The sequence below is a fragment of the Haliotis asinina genome, chromosome 2, assembly GCF_037392515.1.
Source record: "Haliotis asinina isolate JCU_RB_2024 chromosome 2, JCU_Hal_asi_v2, whole genome shotgun sequence".
Taxonomy (NCBI): domain Eukaryota; kingdom Metazoa; phylum Mollusca; class Gastropoda; order Lepetellida; family Haliotidae; genus Haliotis; species Haliotis asinina.
The window spans coordinates 94,140,317-94,164,415 of record NC_090281.1 but is presented as its reverse complement, the minus strand read 5'-3'; the positions used below and the strand labels follow the sequence as shown (position 1 = coordinate 94,164,415).

Genomic DNA, 24,099 nt, shown 5'->3' with positions numbered 1-24,099 from the left:
CTCACATGGCATTATGTTGTGAGTGCGCTATATTGCACGTTTATTGCCCTTATATGCCATAGGAGTTCAGGCACTATGTAATGGAAGTGTGATGCAATCTAACTGGTTGGGCTATGTTGTTGGGTTCGGGGCGCGAGGGATTTGTGGACCTTTCACTGAGTATAAAATCTTCTCACAAAAAGAAGCAAGCCCTAAATATAAAAAAAAAGTTCTATTTCACACGCTTACATGGATATCGCATACTTTAGATATTGCTTGACGAATATATGAGACCTAATAGATTCAGTGTATTTGTCTCTACATCAGGTCACCTAGCGGTGTCTTTTGTATCAATTTGCAATTGATGAAAGCCTGTGTAATATTACGTAACATTCCCTAGAAACGCCACGTATGACTTCAAACACCTGGTGTCATCAGAGATCGTCGCTGGTCCATTCCTATAGTTTGCCTGTATCGCAGGTCTTGTGTTGCATGGTTATTGTGTGGCGTTCACTTTTTGAGGTTTGAATACGTAGATAAACAGTGACAAAAAATGTTAGTGCACATGATCATCAAGATTTTTGTCTGTATCGGAATATGATTTTATGGTAATGAGAAGCTGGACGTTTAGAGAAGGCCATAGCATAACACTCTTCAGTTGATTAACTATGATTTACCATGGTTTGTCTTATCTGTAAGGTCAAACACGTTACATCCACACCGATGCCAGCAATTATACACCCATCCAAACAGCTTATACCTAGACCTAGACGTTTCCATGTTCTTTTGTGCGGTATCAGTTGGTGTCATTTCAGAAAGTCAGAAACTGCCTCCGAGTAACTTTGGCAATGATGAACTTTTAAATGCGAACTAAATAACTGAGCTTTCAACACATTGAATGAATGTTCACAAACTAACGATTCCTTCAGTCGGTTGTTCATCGAAATGTTTTATTTTTAATTATATATCGGTCAAACACAAAGATGACATGGACATCTTGCCATCATAGGACACTCCATTTTCACCGTTCTCCGTCCTATGTTTTGGTCTCTTAGCTCCCAATGGTCTTCAAAGAAAGTGCTTAGATAGTCAGTCAGGTTGATGACGGTCCATTACGATAGAAACGAAAAGCATTTCTTCTAGGAGCATAGGGGCCTCGTTGAAACGCCGTCAAGACCTAAAGATTCTCGATTAGGGTTGTAATTTTTTATGTTCTACTTTGGAAAGCAACGGTAATGACTTGAAACACCACGGAGGGCTATTGACCATTGTGGTACACACTGAATATGTCACCCGCGGGGTTTTGTGTTCATCGAAATGGGCCCCTGTCCCGAACGTAAGAAAAGGTACTGTGAACAAAACAGGCAACGACCACATGCTTAACTCTTGACTTTTTCGGTTCGTTTCAGAATTCGAAAGTAGCAATATATCACAGAATGTGGTCCTACATGACTTCAGCGCAACCAAGTGTGTTTGTGAACTCTATAAAAGAGGGCATCGAAAAGGTTCGAACCGAAAATGGGAAATACGCTTTCCTTATAGAATCCACCACCAACGATTTCTACAATCAAAGAAAACCATGTGACACGATGAAGGTTGGACAGAACCTCAATTCAAATGGTTTCGGGATAGCAACGCCAGTTGGATCCGAACTCAAGTACTGTGTCATTCTTTTTCATTATATTGTGTATTAATATATATCAAATGTTTCGAACACTTCCACCTTTACACCTTCACAGAGTACGCAGAATATTTCTTGACGTACATGTAGATGACGCATATATATAGAGGCTGTGCATCACACATTGGACATAATCACACATTGGACATAATCCGTGGACAACACGAATCAAATGTACTGAAGCTGTCACAGATTCCCTTTAAGAAAGGGTTATCCTTTTCATTCATGCACTGTCCGTGAAGCTCAATGAATGAAGAGGTTTTGATTGATTAGCAATTAACACGAGCCACTGAAGGCAATAGAACCTTCTGCACTTTTAATTAACTAATAAAGACAAAGCACAATTCAGCCCAATGCAAATGCATTAACACTATGTTTTAAACAACGGATATCTTTAAAAGTATTCCAATATTATTTCAGGCTATACATTTATACTTCCCTACGTATCACCCTAACGTCTTGACGGATGCTAATAACAAGTCATGTTTTTTAGCCAAAAGCTTTGGAAGTTCACGTCAAGACGATAATGAATTTAATCAAAGTCGAATCTTGAATAATATGCAAAGACGATGACAGGGACTGCAAAACTTCCATATTCTTGCTCCACAGGGACTACCTGAACTTTGCTGTTTTGGAGCTGAGAGAATCTGGTAAATTGGCACAATGGCAGAAGCACTGGTGGTACGACCAAGGGGAGTGTACTACAGAGAGCACATCCACGGTATTATTTTCCCCCTAAGTAGTCACGTCCCCGACATATTTAGAGTAATTGTTCTTAATGCAACTATCTGTAATCGCACCAGGAGGGGCAGATTAGAATCATGCCCTGCTCACACAACCACAAGGGGTGCAACTAACACTGATTGCTTTCAGTTAATGGAAGTTATTTGGTAAATGGTGAGCATAAATACTTGACAGAAGCGCTCAGTTTCGGATTCTAAAAGTCAAAGAGAGATAGTTCGATTGTGAACTGTTCTGACATATTAATCTTAAAGCTAAAGTATTTCCTTACGTGGTAGTTTCACTACCTCATGTCATTACATTAATTAATGATGAACATAGTCCGTCGTACAAACGTCAGTGGTTGTAGAATTACTTCGGTGTTATATGTAAGTGCTCACTTCGTTATGTTTTGTTTTTACACATGGTGATCAAATCAAATTAAAAGTTCAACCTGTTTTTCTCTTAGCAAGTATGATATAATACTACCTTGTTTCACATAAGTTTCAGATGCTAAAGAAGGGATATCACTCATGTTGTTTGTCAGGAGTGAGTGACTTAACATTTATAGTCACATCGGCACTATTTCATCCATATTATTCCGAGAAAGGTTTTGAATACACAATAATTAAAGATTACATCGAGTGAGTGTAAAACAGCTAGAGTAATGCAGATGTGCTTAAAACCAGCATACAAATACAAAACTATTGTATTTACGAAGACGAGGCTATAGATCGCCAGCAAATGATGGAACGTCACCATGCTAGAGACCATGGGGACCTACATTACTTAAGCTACCAGCATGGACCCTAGCTGGATTTACAACATCCTTTCAGCTGTTGGCGAGGTTTGAGCAATTAAGCCATAAATTAAAACTTCAAAGATTATACGATTAAAATTCTGGCAATGATCAACATACAGTGAATGATGTGGTCCAAGTATTCCTTATGGAGGACAATTAGTTTCCGCTATGTCAACCCCTTCTAACGGTACAAACCCTAACAATCATAGCCGTGTATCCATTCGACCTCAACCCCTTCTGATGGTAAAAACCCTAACAACCATAGTCGTGTATCCATTCGACCTCAACCCCTTCTGACGGTGCAAACCCTAACAATCATAGTCGTGTATCCATTCGACCTCAACCCCTACTGACGGTGCAAACCCTAACAATCATAGTCGTGTATCCATTCGACCTCAACCCCTACTGACGGTGCAAACCCTAACAATCATAACCGTGTATCCATTCGACCTCAACCCCTACTGACGGTCCAAACCCTAACAATCATAGTTGTGTATCCATTTGACCAAATTTAAGAAGAACATAATTGTTCAAGTACGTGATCAAAATTTATGATTCAGGTAAATTCCGTATAAGAAGATTAAAATTAAATGAGGACAAATAAAAACTGATCCTGGTAGGATGAGACTGTGAAATAAAGATCCCTTGTGATGAAAACATGCTTAACCGTGATTCTTTCATCACAACGGATGCAAAATGGAGGATCTTCGCCTTGTTGTTTTTCAGGACGGGACACAGAGTGCACTGACGTTACAAAACGTGGCAGGTATCTTTTACATTCTTATTGGAGGACTCATTCTTGCCCTGGTAACAGCCGTGGTCGAGTTTTTCTATAAGTCTCGTGTCGACTCCAGAAAATACAAGGTATGAGAAAGACCTGTTTCCCTACCTGTAACTCTGTTCCCATGAATGTTCCTTTAATGAATGACGTTGACGTTGTTGTCGACATTAACGCTGATGTCACCACCACAATCACCGCAGCTTCATGTAATTCGATGTTGATACCATGTATGTTTCATCGCAATGGATATGTAATATCAATAGAGTATCACACAGTATCTTCCATGTGTGTATCAGTGCATTTATCACACATTTGTACCATACTTGAAACGTACAAATGTCTGTAGCCTAACATGTTATAGTATTATAACAAGCTTTCACGTTGTTTTCTTTTTGTCCTTTCATTCTTTTATTCTTTTCCTACCCTTTTCATCAATATTTCATGTTGCCCTATATCCCTTTCATAGAACATGATGACATGGCATATAAGTAGAGCATTAGTCAAAATCTTGTGAGAAAGCCTTGGCGTATCTTTACATATTTAAGATACATATCATACCTAGATGCATTCTGCAAAAACGTACCTTCCTTTTAAAAGTAATGAGCTCCAACATATAAGATGGAATCATAGGCGTTTTTTTACCATCTTCCAGACAACGTTTGGCTCCACAGTTAGATCAAAAGCTCGACTTTCGTTCCGTGGTCATTCAGACAGCGATGAACCCACCTCGCCCCCTAGGAAGACATTGAATACTGTGAGTTAGTTTCTTTCTCCCACAGTCGTCTTAAGCATCTTGGTTAGTCAAGATTCCATCCCGTGGTTTCTGGCTCAGCGGATTATATTCATGTCCTGGCACGACGAACACATACAAATGTTCTTTTCTTGTCAAGACTTGCAATGAAAGGAAGAAACCATTCCTATCACGGCTAAACATGAAATGTCCTCGTTTAGTCGTGATCAACAAAGAAAGATGTATCCCTTCAAAGTGTACAACGGTAGTCTTGACTAACTAAGATCAGTACTGTTGCACGTTATTTCACCCTCTAAATTAACTTATATTTGTAATATTCTCTTATATTTTTTCAATTTATCAAACAATGCTATGCATTTTTATTTTATATAAATGTTGAAACCGTAAGCATATTTCTTTCGCATTAACATATCATACAGCATCTTAAAGACACAGTCTTTTTTCCAAAGATTTGATCATTACAAGTTTGGGAAAATGTAAAACCAAATATGACATTACATACACTGATTGTAAACGCCCAAAAGGTACGTTGACTACTCACAGAAAAGAAATTTTGCAGGAAAATAGTTGGTACGTGTATCTCCTTAGTTGATTGTTTATACTAGCACACTGCATTTGAAATTGAGCTCATGTAATATTGAACATGAAACAATAATGAACATTTCATGATGATGACATCTCATCAAATCCTTTATCAGTTTGTATGAGATATTTTGTATCTTGTGTTTCGGAATGTGTGTCATTTTAGCACCATTTTGTTCCATATGCACCTCACAACACATCAGTGTTTGTTCGTACCCTTTTCTCTCCCACCTGCGCTTCACATTCCTTTTAAACATTTTCTTTATAGATGGTACTAATAGCAGACAAAGTTCATTATGAAGGTTAATTTGTTTCACGATGGAATAGATGTATAGATATATGCTTTCATATATTTGAACAAATGTTATTATTGTAATCCTAATTCGTTTACCAATGCATATCGGCGCATGAATAACCGCAAATTGAAACTTATTCTTCACTTTACAATCTTTAAGCTTGTTTACTCACTATTTTTGAATATATTGTTCTTATTCAACATTACGTTCACCTTTCAGCAGTATTCGGTGAACATGCACATTACTGATATTCAGTAGCAGTTAATGCATATATATCACAGATATCACAAGGACGATATAACGACATTAGAAACTTTCGGACACAATGCATACGTTATTCATTTTACACATCCTTATTCTGAAAATACAAATTGGAATCTATGTTCCCCGAGGAGGAGTTCAAATGTATTTCCATATTAGGCGCACACAAGTACAGCATACGTTTGCAACTTGAATCTATAAGCGACAATGCATTTGGTGCCGACGTCTTTCTTCCTAATTAGCAAACATGAAAGAGAATGTCTTTTCTCCGAGGGAAATATATCTTTGGGTCTGCACATTTTAAGAAGAGATAGCTGCGCATACTCAGCACCAAATCCAATATATGAAAATTGTGTACGCCCGGTGTTATTTGAAACCTCATTCAATTACAAATGGGCGTCCATTAGATGGTACCTTCTTGAACAATGGTTTGAACACAGCAGCAGTTGGTTTCTAGTCATTCTTTGCTTTGGCAATTTTATGAAATGTTTCCAATTTCCAGACGAATGGACTTCGTCAGCGATGCATCTAATATCTGTGTTAATTCTTTCAGTATACATACACCGGTCCTACCCCCATCGTCGGAGTTGACACCTACCAAGACGGAAACACCCACACACAAGTCTGACTGAGCCCGGATTATATCATTGTACAAACTGTATACAATGATAGCAATCAGAGGCAAAATTTATAACTAAACCCAATGGTCATTGTCGGAGTCACAGCATTAAACAGATGTCAGTTCTGAACATTGTGGTAAACTAAATATGACATCCTTTCATATCGTCTCCCCTTAGCCTCACTCTTGAGTAGGAACACCATTTGGTATTGGTTCCGGGTTACCCATTAAAGTATATCAGAACATATGTATTGATGCACCAACTAATATGATGGGAGATGACAAATATTGACACTGATGTGCAAAGCACCACAACAGCCCACATAATTGTTACAGTGTGTCCCAAGCTCTCGTTATGCAACCAATTATGACTCCAACAATACTTCATCAAAGAAAATACGAATGTAATAAAAACGCACATAAATGTAACCCAAGCAGGTGGCCAAAAGATCGTTTGATAAGAATTATGTATTATCCAAGGGCATTAGCCATTGATAGTTGGTAAGAGTGGAATGTGTTCTCAGACTTTCGCTGTTATCCACGTATGGCAAAATACAAACAATGAAAGCGCACCATTTTAAATGAGCCAAGCTAACAGCTTAAATGCCAAAGACAAGACCAAGCACACGAAACACAATGACCATACGCCATTACGATTTAGTTGACCAGTATATATATATATATATATATATATATATATATATATATATATATATATATATATATATATATATATATATATATATATATATATATATATATCTCCTTTGGCATGTGCTCTGTGTTCTGAATAACAAGTAGCCATCAATGAATTATGATTATATTATTTTGGAACGTTCCTATCTTTCTGAAAGTAATTTTCGATGGATTTGTTTAGTCACAGACAACACAAGGACTGTGTATCCCTGCTGTGAATGAAGTCAAAGGTGTCGATGCTGCTTCGATATATTGCAACCTTTCAGACCACGTCCTGTGTTTACTGCTTTTGTTGCGCACACTCTACATATGGCTGTACATACCTAGTGGGACACCCAGTGACAATGCATTATAAGGCTCCCTGAGAACGTCTTCTCAGAAGTCGGCATGCTTTCTTCACGGTGTATTTGCTTTGACACATTGAATGATATCAAAATTGTCCTTCTTCCAACCTGTGCACACATTGTTCATGCCTATCCTAATATATCAGGAGGGTTTCACATTCAAGTTTTATTGAATCTCATTAAACACCTTAGAAAAACTTAGTGAATTGGCTTACCGATTAGTTATTTGTTCTTCGTTTCTGATTTAATGAAACGATACATGTCGCCCTCAAGGGGAAACTGCAAATAAAAACTGATAAAACGAAACTCTTATATAAAGCTCAATGAAAGTAGAAAGCTCAAACTTTGTGTCATATTCTAGATGTAGGTTAGAAGTCGTCCGTTTATCTGCTAAGAAGGGTTCCATCACACGCTGGTTTAAAGGCCGTTTCGGTTGAGGTGCGAGTGGCGAAAGGGCATCTCAGAAGAACAAATAATGAAATCGTTGTAGCCTAGTGTAAAGATTATTGAGTGTCAGAACACTTTCAATCCAAATTATCTACTGCATCTTGATTGTCTTTCATGCAACACAGTTTCTCAATACATCGTCTGAGCATTCGTTCGTAGCCTTATCTTTATGAGACTGCGAAGGGAACATACGGGTTGCATATATTCTACTTGTTCTTGGGTTGGCTATTTTATAATGTTTGTCAACCTAGATATATATTACTAGGTCCATTAGTAATGGTTTCACCTGATTGCTCAAATGAACATAGACTGTCGTGTAGGTGGACGTTATGTTCTGTTTTCGATCACTTTGGTTTAATAGGATACAACGTATGTTAGTATGTGTGTGTCTATAGTGCTTTTGGTAAATGTATACATTGTATAATCAGTATTACTTTTAAGTGAATTGCAAACAGGACGATTCTTACTTATTTAAAAAATTAAGTCAGTTATTCAGAGTCTATATTATGTAATTCTATACGATGCCTACTTCGTTTATTTCTTGTTGGTTGTATGCTATTTTAAATCTATATTGTTACATGACGTGAATTATATTTTATGTTAGAAGTTGTAGATAATATCATAGTCCTGCCAGGTTTACGCATGTAATTTTGGCTTATGTACTGATAATACATATTGATATTGTCCTAGAGGTAGCCATTTGCATTACACGGACATACAGCACGGTCACAATGCATCATCAAATACCTTGTATCTGTTCTTCTTAGGTTTGCACTTCATTATCGTTCATACAGTTGAATTGCAATAATAGTATTTCAAAACATTCTGAATTAGTTTCATATTGTACTCCAAGCCACACGGTCGCTTCAGTGTCAAATACACGTTTGTAATATTGTCTATAATGTTACCTTAAGACTTGTTTGTTTGTTTCTAGTGGTGCACTTTGAGATTTAAAAAAACCCGATCACGATCTTCCACGTGTATCAATAAAGACCAGTTTGATCTATCTTCTAGGCCCATTGGCCAATGCCGTTTTATGTGTTTTCATGTTATCTCTCTATTGCCTATACACATGAATGAATTTTATTTCAAATATATGTTCCACGTTTCTCCAAGCTCAACTGATATTTCTTGGACATTGGTCGGATTATGTACAATTGTGTATGAGCCAGTTTTAATTATTAGCTTTGAAAAGAGGGAATGTCATGTCTGAATTCTGCTTTCAGAGCTGCTTCGTGTGTCCTGCTAACCAGTGTGTATATATTCATATGCCACATTCAGCTGTTCATGCCGTTTAGCATTCCATCTAGTACATTTGTTGAGGAGGAGAGATCGTCACAAACTGTGAATAATTTTGTCAGTCTTTTGAAAGTCAACCTGTAAATTTGTAATAAAATTCGTGAGAATCAGTGTCGATTTGCTGTGTGTTTTCGTTGATTTAGATCATCCTGTGAAATCGAAATCCGCCGTTATAGCGTGCAGTTAAACTTTTATGACCTAGCATTACTTTATGGAGCTTGAGCTAGGTTACTGCGACAAACTTCGATTGGAAGGAATATGTCACCATTTAGTGGTCCTGGGAGCTTGCAATAGAACCCGTGGCCAGTGTCTGAGTCACAGCCGAAGGTCGTATTGTTTCAGTGTATTTCAGACACAGAGAATTCCAGGCTTTTACATGGTCACTCAAACATCGACACTGGACACTAAGCAATATACACTCAAGCAAAGAGGCGTTGAGGTAGTCCAGTGGTTAAAGCCTTTGCTGATGTCCAAGTTCGATTCCCCACGTGGGTACAGTGTGCGAAGCCCATTTCTTTTGTCGCCCAACACTCCGCCGTATATTTAGGGCTAGTTGTTCCAATATGTAGCAGTGCATTTTCAAGGGAAAAAGTGTACTAACGGTGCGTAAGTGTTTATTGGTGTCGTCAACACCACAATATTTTGGTGCACCCTTGCATAGCTCAGATGCAACATGGGTTGTGTTATAATAGTATCGGAAGACAAAGTTTAGCCATGAAAGTTTTACTTCGTCATCTTTAGTTTGGTAAAGATAAAGTCGTGCATGAATTAAATCCCAAAGATGTTTTACACTTTGCAACCCTTGAAATACACTGATAAATAGTTATAGTTATATAAGAATATTGCGATTCGTTTCAAATTTGCATAAATGTAAACGTTTATACCTAATGCATTTTGTCTGCCAAGGGTACACTTGGGAGAAATATGTAATAGAACCTCCTCCATTCCCAGTCTGAGATACTGCTCTATCAACATGTAATTGGAGGTCAGCAGTGTTAGCGCGGCATCTCACGCTGCAATGAATATTATTCCAGTTATGCAGTCTTTTCTGGAAGAAACCTATGAAGGTCGTGAGCAACCAATGCTTCGTAGCTCCATGTTGTTGATCACCGGATTGTTCTATTCCAGCCTCGCTAATATATAGACCGCCGTCATATAGCTGGAAGATTGCTGAACGAGGCGTTAAACTGCAAACCAGCCAACTGTAGTGGAAGAAATCCCGATGTGGTGCGAGTCTTCCATGCTTTGTGAAAACCACCAGGTTAAGTGAAACACGACTATTGTAAAAGAAGCCATCCAGAGTAATAACCAATAGCGAACCACGACCAAAGCTGTCTTGCACGCCTGGAATGAACTGCATTTTACAGTATTCAGTTAAATTCAAACTGCTGTCGCGATTACAGAAATTCTTTACACAACAACATGCGCACAAAGTATTCTTTCAGCCTTCACTTCAATAAAAGTAATTTGTTCGTCAATACTCCCCAGTTGCTTCGAATGAAGTGTTTTTGATTGAGAGAGAAACATGATCACATTATGATTTCTGCTCACCGACTCAGAACAGCGATTATGAAAACGGTCCCTAGATAATTCGAGGGGAACCGTTTTTGAAGACGATTGATGTTTTCCTTTGAATGGTGAAACAACATTATAACTGACGCTTCAACCTTTATTCAGATCTTTGTACAAAATTTACCGGACGAGTGTTATTAATAAGCAAAATGACGGTCTTCTCTATGTTCCAACTCGAGGACATTCGTAAGCCTCGTTCTGGGTGCCATTTGCCGATCTGAAAACGTCAACATGTAGCATTAACACGGTGTGAAATGGCGGAATCATACTATGGACAATAGTTTAGTGGTAGTCGTTGTATTTGTATTTTGGAGGACGGGGAAGCGATTTTCCTATAGGCAGTTTACCACCATGAAACCATGGGCAGGAAGATGATAAATTATTAATGTCAGTCAGAGCCGGTCTGAAACAGAGGATCCTGAAATATCTAAGGGAAACTTTCTTCATGTCCCACCCACATCCTCCGCGCAACTCATTCTGAAAAGGCGTGCGTTGTGAATCTATGTGTTTCCATTTTTTTCTGACATGCTAAATAGCTCATAATATCAACCACTCCTGGTTTTGTTCACAATCTGTACAAACAGTTCTTTTCACAGGTCAAGCGCAATATATTTGATCTCATACGATGTAGAAATATGAAGTTGAATAATGTACGGAAAAAAACTGTAGTTACAGAAAATGAAAATAGCTCGAAATGACAAAAAATTATTATTGCATCCATCTATGAGTTGAAACACCTAAATGGATCTAAGACACGGTATCAGCATCCAGAATCAAATATCCATCTGCGTGCCTTAACATGGATCCAGTTAGATGCTAGGCCGCAGTTTAACATGACTGTCCCACCAGAGAGACACAGCACTGACTCCATACACATGAGCATCAGGCAGGGTTACAGAAAGGAAGAAAATACGATCGAATCTCCGGGCAGACGCTCTGTCCACCGATGGAGTATTCTTTATATCCTTCAAGAAGAAAAAGCAGCACTTGTGAGAAAGGATTTGATTTTATTACCCTTTTGTTTGCTTCACCGCTAGTAGATTCAAATATTTCTAAGGCAAAGTTGTTCCTTTTTCCGTTTTCATCAAATGTTACTCTGCCAGTCTGACCATCAAACTCAACCTGTAAGTACATGCATGGAGTGGATTACATTGGACTGATTACATTGCTGACGTCAGTGATTACATTAGGCTGATTACACTGCTGACGTAAGTGTTCTTAAGTAAGTACTAGAATTTGTACTTTGCTAAGAAAGCGTAATCCGAAATACGACATATGTTACATTTGACCACTTTCTAAATGGCATTGTGCAGTCATAGCTTTCGGCCGAGGGAGCCGTGCCAGTTTACACTTATCAGAGGGGTACACAAAGTACGCAGTCTAGACTACCAGTTGTCCACCTTTCATTTTTGTGGAAGTCGCGGTGGCTGAAAGGGCTAGGCAGCTGACTTTCTGTGCTGGCGATTAGGTGCCTAGGTGTTGATCCCGGATGGGACTCAACCTAAAATTACTAGAATTTTTACTTTACTGAGAAAGTGTAATCCCAAATATAACATATGTCACATGTATGCATTTAGTAACCAATTGATAGACTTAGAGGCAAGGAAAAAAGTGGGTACCACGTGTGAGAGACGGAAAACGTCAGATTATGAATTATGGCTGTTTCAGATTTGAATGAAATAAGACTTCACGTATCACGTGGAGCGCTTACACCTCCCTGAGCTGCTGGAGGGTAAATGGACCTACTTGTAGAACCCTTTTATTTGGGTCAGTGGAATATTTCCATCTTTAAAAGATGCTAGCGGTGTTTTTATGTTTTGCGTTTATATCTTGTCATGAAATGATTTTAATCAAAGTAATAGACAGGATTTAGAAGACAAGGCTGTACAAAGGATTGAGACTACTACTTCAGTGTTAGGAGTTGGGTAGATATCTGATGTAGCTCTGCTGTGGTGGGGCTATAACTACACCGTCACACAAAACTAAGCCCGATACACATGAAGGCCACAATCTTCCCAACTTCAACATTCAAAATATACTATGACGTCAGTCAGTTACTGTAAGCAAGTACAAACCCAACATTTAATCATTTTCTGATCCTGAAATATTATATTCCAGGATATCGAACGTGTAAACTGTTGGTGTGAAAATTTGATCTAATGGAAGCCAGCGGGGGTTATCGGCATGAAGTATTCAAGACTGGCTGGAAGGTCCAAACAGTCAAGCAATTGAAGGCAATCTACAATAAGCGAAAGCAAATGATTCTGCCCCCGCTATCAAGTTGTCAGCTGTCCAACCTCTCATTGAGGTTTATTCTCAAATCCTACTTCGTACATCTGGGAGGGAAAACAAAAATAAAACATTCTTTCATTCATTCATTCATTCATTCATTCATTCATTCATGTGGTAACCATCATTTACCCCTTGTGAAACATATCCCAACTACACCAACCTGCCTCAGATGCTCCATAAGCGTTTGCCCGTGGCTGGTTTTGTCCACGACAAAGTTTGTACACTTCACTTGATTGTCTGATTGTTTGCTTCTTTCTCCCAACCAGCCAGGATTGACTCTCTCCACCTCCTCTACTGCCGTCCTCAGAGTATCTACAGCGTCGACCAACAATGCTTCCGTGCTCTGGAAGATCGAAGAATCACACATGTGATTTATCGTACACTGTACCTGAAATAATATTATATGTGCTGGTTTTAACTCACTCATTCATCCCATTTAACTAATAATAACAGCGTTCTTGTCTCTTTACTAATAGGTCATTTCCCGTCGCTTAACGCCATTCGTATCACCATTCCAGATAAATGGAGGCTACATGCACATAACTGCGTCGGTCAGACACAAACCCCTGGTTGATGTTATGAACACCCAAACAGACTGCTAGCACGTCGCAGTGGTATTGCAATACACGGTCCAGTATGATAGCCATGTATTTTCTGACATTCAGAACAATCGTCTCAAAGTTCATCCCATATGACTCGTGGGTTTGTTAAGGACAATTGTCATCGTTAGAAAATGTAGTTCAAAAGTCTCATGATGGAACCAGCAGATTCTCACCGTTGTGGTATCTCTTTCAACTGAATCATGAGGACCTATCACGTGACGTTCCGACCCGTCCGTCACAAGCTGGAAGCCCGATATGTTGGTAGAGGACAGGTCTGTGTTGGAGGACGACACTGGTACCAGATCCTACAACAGACCACATGAGTTTAGTTTTACTCCGCACTCAGCAATATTCTAGCCATATTGCGACGGTTAGTAAATAACTGTCTGGAACAGACAATCCAGTGATCAACAACATGAACATCGAGCTATGCAACTGGGATACGATGAAGTGTGTCATCCGATCCCATTAGTCGCCTCTTACGACAAGCATAGATATTTTCTGAAGATCATTTCTAACCCGGATCGTCAAGGATACCATGGGGATAAACGCTAGAGTGTATACACTTCCTTATAACACATCCAACACTATGATGATGAAACCCCTAACAACCTACACATATTGTACATATTTCGTAAACTCAAAAGAATCTCCCATTCGGGTAAAGTATGACATGAAATGTTCACAGTATAGTTATATTAATGTGGACAACGTCATTAAGGAAGTAAGTATATGATTGGAATTCTCATTTCACGCATTCATTGTTTCAAGGGTTCATTTTTTCAGAACACAGCTGGGCGATAGGGTAACCTTGCCAAGTCGAAGATTTTCGAATTCCCACATTGGTACAATGTGTAAATTGTCAAGTCCATATCTTATGTATCCCGCTGTGATAGTGTTGGAATATTGTTAAAAGCGGTGTAAAACTAAACCTTACTCGCTAAAACACTAGTACTTTACATTGCTAACGTATGTGACATTTCCTTACCAAGGCAACAGCTATTATATTCAGATCAATCCCGGAAATGATGTGTTCTTTCCTCTGCAAGTATAACATTATGCAGTGGATAGAAGTCATGCATAACCCATAACATGCATAAATAGTATAACATAGATGTCATCAAAGCAATGGCTGATGCTAAATTGTCAAGCCCTTTGATCATGAGCAGATTAACCTTCAACTCAAAAAGTCCCAATACTCTACGTCTAGCATACGTACTTTGATGTCATGAAGGTATTTATAGTGAATGTCAGCCGGAGCTTTGATGTGCTCATCGGTTACATCGGTTAAACGTTTGTAATTACACATGTGGTGTTAATAACATTCACAGACCCACAAACACAATATGAATGCATGAATCAGTAGGTAGGCAGCAACGTATGTACGTACGTACGTGCGGAGGTACCTAGTTACGTAGTTACGTAGGTAGGTAGATTGACTGATCGATCAGTCAGTCATCCAGTAAGCCGTGTGTAGTTTCGCGATCGATTCTTCGTCTTTATTATATCTACCGATATCTCAAATCGTCCACATCAGACACTATGTTACACACAGCACCAAATATCCTGTTTCAAATAATACAAGAATTCCGTACCATTGTGTAGGTGCATGTGTAATCTAATCGGCTTAGTCGAGTTGTCTGCCTTTACTACCAGGATCTGCTGACAGTGGGATTAAATCCCTATTATTTCTTCCTGGTCTTTAGTTAGGAGTAGGCTGAGCGATTGTTTTCATGAGCCTCCACGTGTTCACACGTTAAACATGCTTCCACAATCACCCCCCAAACACACATCAGCCTTATGTTGACAGTTGTTGTAATAAAAAGCTAAGGACATGCACCTGATGCAACGTGCAAGTGCTCTCGCTACGAATAACACATACGGTACTGGTAATCGCTAGTTGAATAAATAGTATCTTACCAAATAACGGATGACGCCAAGGACATCGAGTTGTTCAAGGTCCATGATGTAAAATACCTTATGGGCGGTGTCTCCTTTGCTCATATAATCAACTCCAGCTGGAATACCCATGACGTCCTTCGTGAACGGAGGTGAGTGTATCCTCCTCACATCGAGATCTATCAGTAAGTCCCTCATGTTCAAGGATTGGAACAGGTCCTGAATCCGCATCAAACCTACAACAGGAAGTCAGTTCCACGCATGACACAACATAGTGAAGAGGCGTTGGTCACGCCGATGATGACGACGACGTCTTTTGTTATTAAATATACAGTTGGCATTCTGGAGTTGGCTGTGTCCTTCTCATTGATTTCCAGTGGTAAAATATATATATTAGAGGTGACCGTACCGTCAACATTTGTAAACAGACTCGTTAGTCTCATATCTTGTTCACGCTTCTGATCAATGATGCTGAAATAGATGTTGATTCATATCTTTTAGCTCGCCCAGATACATTTCTCTATATTCACGTACTCCTGGGGTCCAACGGATATAATTAAAATTTTAAATTTGTACTCTGAGTACAGTGTAATCAGAAGATTCAAAATCACTGATAATGGCCTTAGTAATTCCGTGCTGACAAAATATTACCCACCATATACTTTTCAGCGTCAATGAGTGGAAAACAGCTGTATGTATCTTAAACACGGTAAAGGTACAAATCCATTCTTTTAACTCTTTTTACCAAACCGGAATCATATTAACATGGAATTAATTGTTTGCCTTTTCCGTTGTGCGTTATGAAAATTGTAAGAATAGATCATTGAAAATTAGGGTTAATAGCTAACCCATAAACGAATGTTGCCATTCCGTGCAACCGTGTCCTGAAATAGGCACACTGGTTATATTGCGTTCTGAGTTTTCTACTGCGCAAAACTAAACGTGAACGCGATACATCACTGTTGCGATCATTCTGGGCAATGCTTCAGATTTAGCTCTAACATGAAAATATTCCTGCCAATTATTGACTGAACTCTGACAGGAGGACACATTCGCCAAGTGGATCAAGTATTAGATACGATAATCTCAACCACAATCACACAAATAATTTGCAAACATGGTCTACAAGCCCACACAAAGTTGTCGATGTAGGGGTAACAAAGTTATCGACAATTATGCATATCTGGTTTTCTAAAAACGCTCCGGTAATTAAATTTCGCAATGAATCTGTTTGACAATAATTCCGCCTGCCTTCATCCGAGTCGTAGATGTACACGGCCTTCCTGCATCCGTAGTAGTGAAGCAGATCGACCACCGCCCCCATGAAAGACGGGCGGACAAACAATTGGAAACCCGGGGTCGTCGTGAAGTTCTGTGTTGATCCGATGCTCACGAAGGGCATGTTGAAGGTGTTGCTGTAAGACTGGATGGTGGATAGTGAGGAGGCGTTGGTCACGCCGATGATGGCGACGACGTCTTTTGTTATTAGATCACACACTAGAATATAATACGAAAACCTCTGAAAATTAACTGTGAAAATATGATGAAAACAGTTTGAACACAGTTTGAACAGTATATGTCTGGTAAAATTATTCCAAGGTCAGAGGGACATCAATATTGTCATCCACTGTATCCATTCGACATCATATCAAGTTTCGGTATATTTTTAATCGAAAGCCAAAACCACACATTTTTCGCTTAGCACAAAGTAGTGTGTGGTTATTAGTTTTGATTTTTCCTTGACCTCAGAATTCCGGGCCTTCTCACAAAGCTTAAAATTCTGTGTGATGCCTCTGCTACGGGATTTCTGATTTGATGCACTACGGTAATATTTCTTTGTATCGACTCAGACTTAAAATTCTGGCTTAATTTGGAAGCGTGCATGACATAACAAATAGGACATAATGTAGTGAAGTTTCATGTGTAATGTGGGAAATTTATACTGTAACATCATATTTAGCTTGATATTCCCTACTGTGAACCTTAACACAAATATCACAGACGTGTCTAGCCTGGCAAACTAACTCGCATACCCAGCCCAGTTGTGTTTTGTGGGCCCAATGTGTCCTACTACAAAATATACGTCTCTCAGGAAAACATGGGACTCCTCCTACACAACCTCATAATGACACAGTACATTCACATGGCAACAGGACATACAGAACATGGCTACACACTCTGGAGGATGACACTGATGGGTGTTTAAGAGACAGGTCTATACAATGCATCAGCTGTTACTATATTCATAACTGTATCTCTGTTTTATCTCATTGATCAGTAGATGAGTCTCGAAGAACTTCAGTTTCCGCCAGCTCTGTACCTATAGCTGGGAATGAACCATGCTGTCGATCGTCAGCCTTTACGTTACTGGTCCTTTTTTCGTAAGTTGATTCAGTGGATACTGAAACAAATTTACCGACTCAATTCGGAATCTCCATTTTTTTGTTCCGGTTTACGGCGTCCTTCAGTCGATATAATGGAACGAGAATGTGTTTTCAGTGAAACCGCATTATCTGCTGCATAAGCTATACTGCAGATTTAGTTCCAAGCCATACGTTCTTCAAGAACGTATGATTGGAGTAAGATTAATTTTCAACTTTCCAGTAGTTACTTGTCCTTTCATGCCGAGCCATAGTCCATAGCTTTCTGTCATCGTGTTCTGGAATAATTACCTACCACGCATATAAAGAATGTCATACGAATCCTACCCAAAATTGTTTGATTGGGTTTACAATTCCCTATCGTGACCTGTCCTCTGTGCTACAGTCATTTACCAGAGGAATTACGAATTACTCTGTACTCATATTTGCATGCGCGTGCCGTATGTGGCTGCTGGGACAGGATAAGCTCATCCTATCACATACACGTGGTAGGGATACTTCTATTAGCACATGCTTGTGACGCAGTCAACATTATGAACAAGGGGTTCCCATATTTTTTGTTACTTTGTACAATTCTAAACTTATGTGGCATACCAATTTGCCGTTCATGGAAAGGTTCTAACATCTAAACAGACCAATCAGAACAGTAGTCTCCAGGGTAAAGTTCACATACGCCCTTGTTTTTTCTCCTAATGTTTAAGGACCATGTTGTTATGACTTATTACGTATGTTTTGCCATTTTCTAGTATCTTATGTTGATTATATATTTCCTACGAAGCAGAATCTGTCTACAATTCTGTATTCAGCGGTGTGAATATTTAGATCAGCAAAAAGCCGTTCTACATCATATCAAACGCATAATCAGAGAATGACTATACATTAAGGGTTTTCCTTTTCAAGCTAATAAATAGGTTGTATCTAATTGTACGGCACTAACGTATTTCTCCTTATGGCATTGAACACATTCGAACAATACACAAGAACATTTCCGTATGCATGCATAATAAAATGTAGTTGTTACAAAATCTTACGAATGAGAAGTTTCAAACAGGATTTGAACACGCGAAGTGATATACGAGATGACCCATGAGATCAAACCTGGAACGGGATGAAATTATATGGCAAAAAATAGCCATTGAAAATATTTTTCCACACGTGAAAAACTGCTCCCCTTAACTCCCGTTTGGCACGTAGGATAAAACTTTGCGCAACTTGTACAAGCAATAAATTTCATGGCTGTCATGGACACCGAAGTGGAAGCTATCTCAAGCCCCAAGAGGGAAGGTCTCTTCATGTGCTTTACTCAAATGAAAGACCATGACCCATGGGTGAAACGGCCAATGGCACAGAGATTTCTGTGATTGCAGTTCCTGCTATCAACATCAGGCCAATATGATATCGACACGCTTCCATTTCTGCCCTTAACTGATAATTCTGTAGTTGTCATTACATTTCGAAAATATAACGAAATGGAGCTTTTCTCGTTGATTGGAAAGCATCAAGCTTGTACACATGTGTATGATCGGCACCAATAGATCCAATCCCGATTTCTGGTAATGGATTTTCCTAGGTTCGTGGATCCAGTAGATTGCACTGTATTAAACGTTATTCCAGTTTGTACTGTGTCAATATACAGCGTCTGGGCCAAAATACCAAATGATGTCCCAATATAGGAGACTTTACTATGGAAATTGACAAAGATTACTTTGTGTTTGCATTCGTGCAAATTCCTTTTTTGTTGCGTCTGAACCCCTATAATAATCGGTTTCATCTTTACGGTCTTATATTAACTCATGAATACAGAAAGATGTGCTATATTCCTCCTACGTGTGATTCGCTTCCACGGCCGCGTTTGTAATAAACTACACTTGATATATACACATGACAGCTGGCACACCAAGATATGATTATATGTATTCCCTCACTCTTGTACATACAGGACGTCTAATCAGACATCGGTAGAAGACAGGTCCCTTCGCTTAGCAAACACTAATTTGATGAATACATACATTTGACTTTCATCAGAACGTCATTATACTTTGATCAGTCGTGGTTTTGTAAAGTCATCAAGTCTGAATAGTTCCACATCCAGAGAGGACATATTATGGCACACACTGGTGCAACCAAACTCAGGTAGTTGTCGTTAAAGTACTAGTGGTGGAAGAAGGGGGTGAATTATGAGTATCCCAGTGGGTGTTGTGGTGGTTGTAGTTTGTATGCGTATATTTAACATCATATCTACATTTTTGTACAAATTCTAGAACTATTACTAATAGTATGATGATAAATGTTCTTGAAAGTTGTTTCCCCAAATATATCTATCGTACGTAAACCGTTTCATCTGTTCATTTGCTTTCATGTGAATTTACGAGCATATATTCTATATTTGCACCTCGTGTGTGCCTAATATCTCATAATTCATCATTCATAATACTTTTCACTTGATTTTATCATGATTCTATGTGGGTGGAATTCGAACTGTCTTCGCGGCATTGGTAATAGTTCAAGTGTGCCAACGCCTCAACCATTGAGAATTGTTACATGATCGAGGCTTATAGTTCCCCTAATTACGAGCGAGACATAACCAAAAGCAATCGCTGGTATCGATAAAACAACGCGATCATATGGCGGTATTGACGTGTGGAAGTTGAAAATGATATATGTTCTGATATGGCCCACATGACAGAATGATATACAGTAAGTATTAACTAACTTTTTATGCAAGAAAATGCTTGCCAGTAAAGAACTCACAACCTATAAGATCACCGTCCACCGATTCCGACCACTGCACATGCCCGTGTGCCTAGGAATTACAATCAATTACTGGTGACATCAAGTGTTGGCAGACGTTTGAAAGCTTTCTGGTAAGACTATAAATGTACTTGTGTTAGATGGGAAACATATTTGATATGTGTATTGCCCGCAATATTTCACCAGTGGTTGTTTAAAGTCATATTGTTGTTTGAGCCGTCCAGGTACTGTGGACCGACACATGAGCATCGTTTGCCGTACATGAACAGTCTTTCTTTTTCTGACACTCAAACATTCGAAACAGATAACATAACAAACTGATCTAACGGTCCAGAGGATATCACCCGTGTTGTAATGTTGCTTCGAAAAGCTAAAGGGAGGAAACTCGGTGACCGGTTATGTTAAACACCCATTCCTGAATCCCCATCGATCTGGAATAGGTCTAAGTACATGTGTTTGTATGAGGTCCCACACATCATTGACGTACATGAACATTTGGCTAGATAATGGCATTTTCACAGGACAATCTTAGAATGACATATTTGAATTCTTCTATATTCACATTTACACTATACTTTTCACATGACAATGGCATGATGCTGTTGACATGCTAAATACATATGAAGGTGCCACTGAAATGATGCGGTCGCGAATAAATACTTCGATAAATTGCAAAACAATACATTCTGATACATCGGTACTGGACAGGAAGTAACTTTAAGACAGACGACCAAAATACTCGGTATCCCACACCCGTATAACAGGGCACCGCAACCCGTAAATCACAACGGACATCATTGTGACCCTTTACGGTATTCTGTATAGAACTGGAAGACCGGACTCCAGTCAAGCTAGGTATCAAAAGGTCGAAACGAACGGAGTGCAAATATGCAACAGTGCAGATAAAGATTGTTCATAGGCTCCGAAGAATACCTTCTAAAACTGAATTACGTTTAACGAGCTTTGAACAGTATCTCAATTATAACAGGCGTGTCAGTTTAAGTGGGAGGAAATCCCGACCTAATACGCATTTCAGACAACAGACATTTTGCCGAGACCCCTGAGCACGAAGAAAAGTTTTAAAGGTTTAGTGAGTTAATGGGGCTGGAAATAGCGGACATGAGATTTGGTCATGGCAGCAAAGGTCGGATGGAGATGATACGATAATCGAAACCTCTGTTTGCATCTGAGTAGATCTGTTTTAAACACTGCTGATACCCTTGTCGCGAACACCTGGTGTCACTGATGATTTTCGGTGATCCTTTAACACATTTTACACCCCAAGTTTATCGTTTATGGAATTTGCAGTAACTGTTATTTGGGGCGGGCTATCTTCCGGATTGACGTTTTAAAGTTTGCCATTTCTTCCCAAAGTAGAATCAAGATGGATTAATGGATGGATGGAGAGATGTTCTGGAGGGTGTATTATGATGTTTGATGAGAGAGATGATGCAAAAGTGGGGGTGAACATTGTTCTAGTTTTCTTTTGGTTGTTTGGTTTGTTTTTATTGTAATTCTTTGCTTTTGGGAATTATTAGGGTGGGTTTCCTGGGTTTTTGTTTCTTATTCATTCTTTGCCCAACTTCTAAAAAGTTAGGCTTTAAAATGTTGCCATAAGTAGCCTGTCTTCAGAACCTCCATCACATGTGACAATATCATGCTAAGTATGTTGATCAATATCGATCCAGTATACACCAGTGTGACCGCAGCTTCCTCTACTCACTGGCGTTACTGACGGCAAAGCTGTCGGTGATGTCGACAGTGGAGATGTGTGGTTGAAACGAGACACTGCTTTCCTCCCTCTTTTCTCCCATCTTTGCCTCCAGCAAAGGCCGAAGATGGACAGATCGGACGTCAAGTAGCACGCCTGGATGACACAAGGAATATAATAAATACCAAACAGGGACGCTCGTTCGGTCATTGACAGTGGATGATGTCCTTCACTACTTTGATTTGCACCCTACTAGTGGTTCACTGAGCATTTGCATGTTTTAGCATCTGTTTGAAACGAGTGCCACCGTTAGCTGACAATGAGTCAACCACGCTCTCATTGAATCGGTCGATGCTTTTGGTGGAGATATGTTTATAAATATCATAGCGAGTAACATATGGTCAGGACGCCACACTATAGTTGTAACTGACCAAGGGAACACGGCGTGAAAAGAACACACAGTCCTCACACCTTTACCCAGCCGTTGTGATATATACAAATAGACATCATTACTTCCAATAACTATCATAATAGTGCAAGTTTGATGAAATATGCTATTGCGTGAGAACATTTTAATAACACTCACCGGCATTGAGAAACATAGAAATACAGTGAATATCCTGTACTATTATTAGAAGGCAAAACAGCATCGTAAACAAATTTCCTAATCAATTAATAATATCTTTGAATGATAATCTCACCAACACTCAGCTTAGCTTTGTTTGAAAATCCAGACTTGGCGCTCAAGGCAACTTCAAACGTCGATACCAGCACCATCAGTGCACTGGCGTCCATTAAAACCCTGAAACTGGCATGAATTATCATTATTGTAGCCACTAAAACGGTGTTTTCAAGTTGCCAGTGATTATTTCGGTGGTTACAGCGGAAGCTCCTTGACTTCCGGACTTGCGCAGTACGGTGAAAAGAAAGTATAAAGAAAGTGTCTTGGCGTATTGATTTTCGAGTGAGAGGGTGGTCTGTCGTGACTCACTCATCCCTTCGACGCGCGCCTCCAAAACTGTCTGATGTTTCAACGGTATGGCTGTCTGCAGCAGCCAAAGACTCTTGTCGTTTTGTTCCTTTGTATTATCACCGTGTGCACTTGTCAGAGCTTCTGTCTAACGGTCTGTTGTGATCTATCATGGATAGTTTGTGTACCGTACGTCACTTAATAACTTCAAAAGTTAACTTATACATACTGTGTTCTGATGTTTCAAACAAGCATTAATGGTAGCTGAATATTTTGAATGCAGAAACAAAACATGATTTGGGATGTAAATAAAGAATCATCATCATCAACATCATCATGTATTTTTGTTAAGAGTATGTAAGGTATAAAGTATGATCACGAACTGTTTTGATTACACAAATAGAAATTCAGCTTAGGACCAGGTGTTAACAGCTGTTATATTGCTGATACGGAGTGAAGCACATCACTGATATCCCCCATCCGCCACCCCACCCCGTCACCGAGAAACTCGTCAAATATGGCTCCAAGCCACGTTATTTTCAACACTCTCACTTACGGTAGCAATATCGGTTGCATTTTGGGGTGATAAACTCAAAATACTAAGCTAGGTTTATACCATGAAGTAATGAAGGGTGAAGCCATTATATCTGTTTCCGTGCTGTT

At 39.2% G+C, this 24,099-nt stretch overlaps 2 protein-coding genes across 3 annotated transcripts in view; one reads left to right on the top strand and one right to left on the bottom strand.

Annotated features, from left to right (window-relative positions):
• LOC137273039 (glutamate receptor-like) overlaps positions 1-7,130 on the top strand; it is a 55,171-nt gene extending 48,041 nt beyond the window's left edge. The window contains exons 13-17 of one of the 2 annotated variants that reach the window (XM_067805479.1): positions 1,389-1,636; positions 2,270-2,381; positions 3,909-4,046; positions 4,616-4,717; positions 6,407-7,130. In XM_067805479.1, coding sequence (XP_067661580.1) covers positions 1,389-1,636; positions 2,270-2,381; positions 3,909-4,046; positions 4,616-4,717; positions 6,407-6,481 — 675 coding nt within the window. In that variant the 3' untranslated portion in view covers positions 6,482-7,130. The remainder of the gene's footprint in view (positions 1-1,388; positions 1,637-2,269; positions 2,382-3,908; positions 4,047-4,615; positions 4,718-6,406) is intronic. The other variant, XM_067805480.1, reaches the window with a different exon arrangement.
• Positions 7,131-10,913: 3,783 nt separating this feature from the next.
• Positions 10,914-23,362, bottom strand: LOC137274629 (glutamate receptor-like). The gene is made up of 9 exons (XM_067807928.1): positions 23,168-23,362; positions 22,479-22,622; positions 16,875-17,120; positions 15,645-15,859; positions 14,713-14,766; positions 13,898-14,029; positions 13,283-13,465; positions 11,845-11,952; positions 10,914-11,047 (listed from the first exon to the last, which is right to left on the bottom strand). Exons 1-9 carry the CDS (start codon positions 23,289-23,291, stop codon positions 10,928-10,930), a joined length of 1,326 nt encoding a protein of 441 aa, XP_067664029.1. The 5' UTR covers positions 23,292-23,362; the 3' UTR covers positions 10,914-10,927.
• Between the last annotated feature and the right edge of the window lie 737 nt (positions 23,363-24,099).

Coding starts and splice junctions, on each gene's coding strand:
- LOC137274629 (XM_067807928.1), bottom strand. CDS start 23,291: ATGATAATTCATGCCAGTTTCAGGGTTTTAATGGACGCCAGTGCACTG. Junction 14,767..15,644: donor TTGGCGTCATCCGTTATTTG/GTAAGATACTAT, acceptor TTATACTTGCAG/AGGAAAGAACACATCATTTC. Junction 11,048..11,844: donor GCGGTGAAGCAAACAAAAGG/GTAATAAAATCA, acceptor TGACGTTTTCAG/ATCGGCAAATGGCACCCAGA.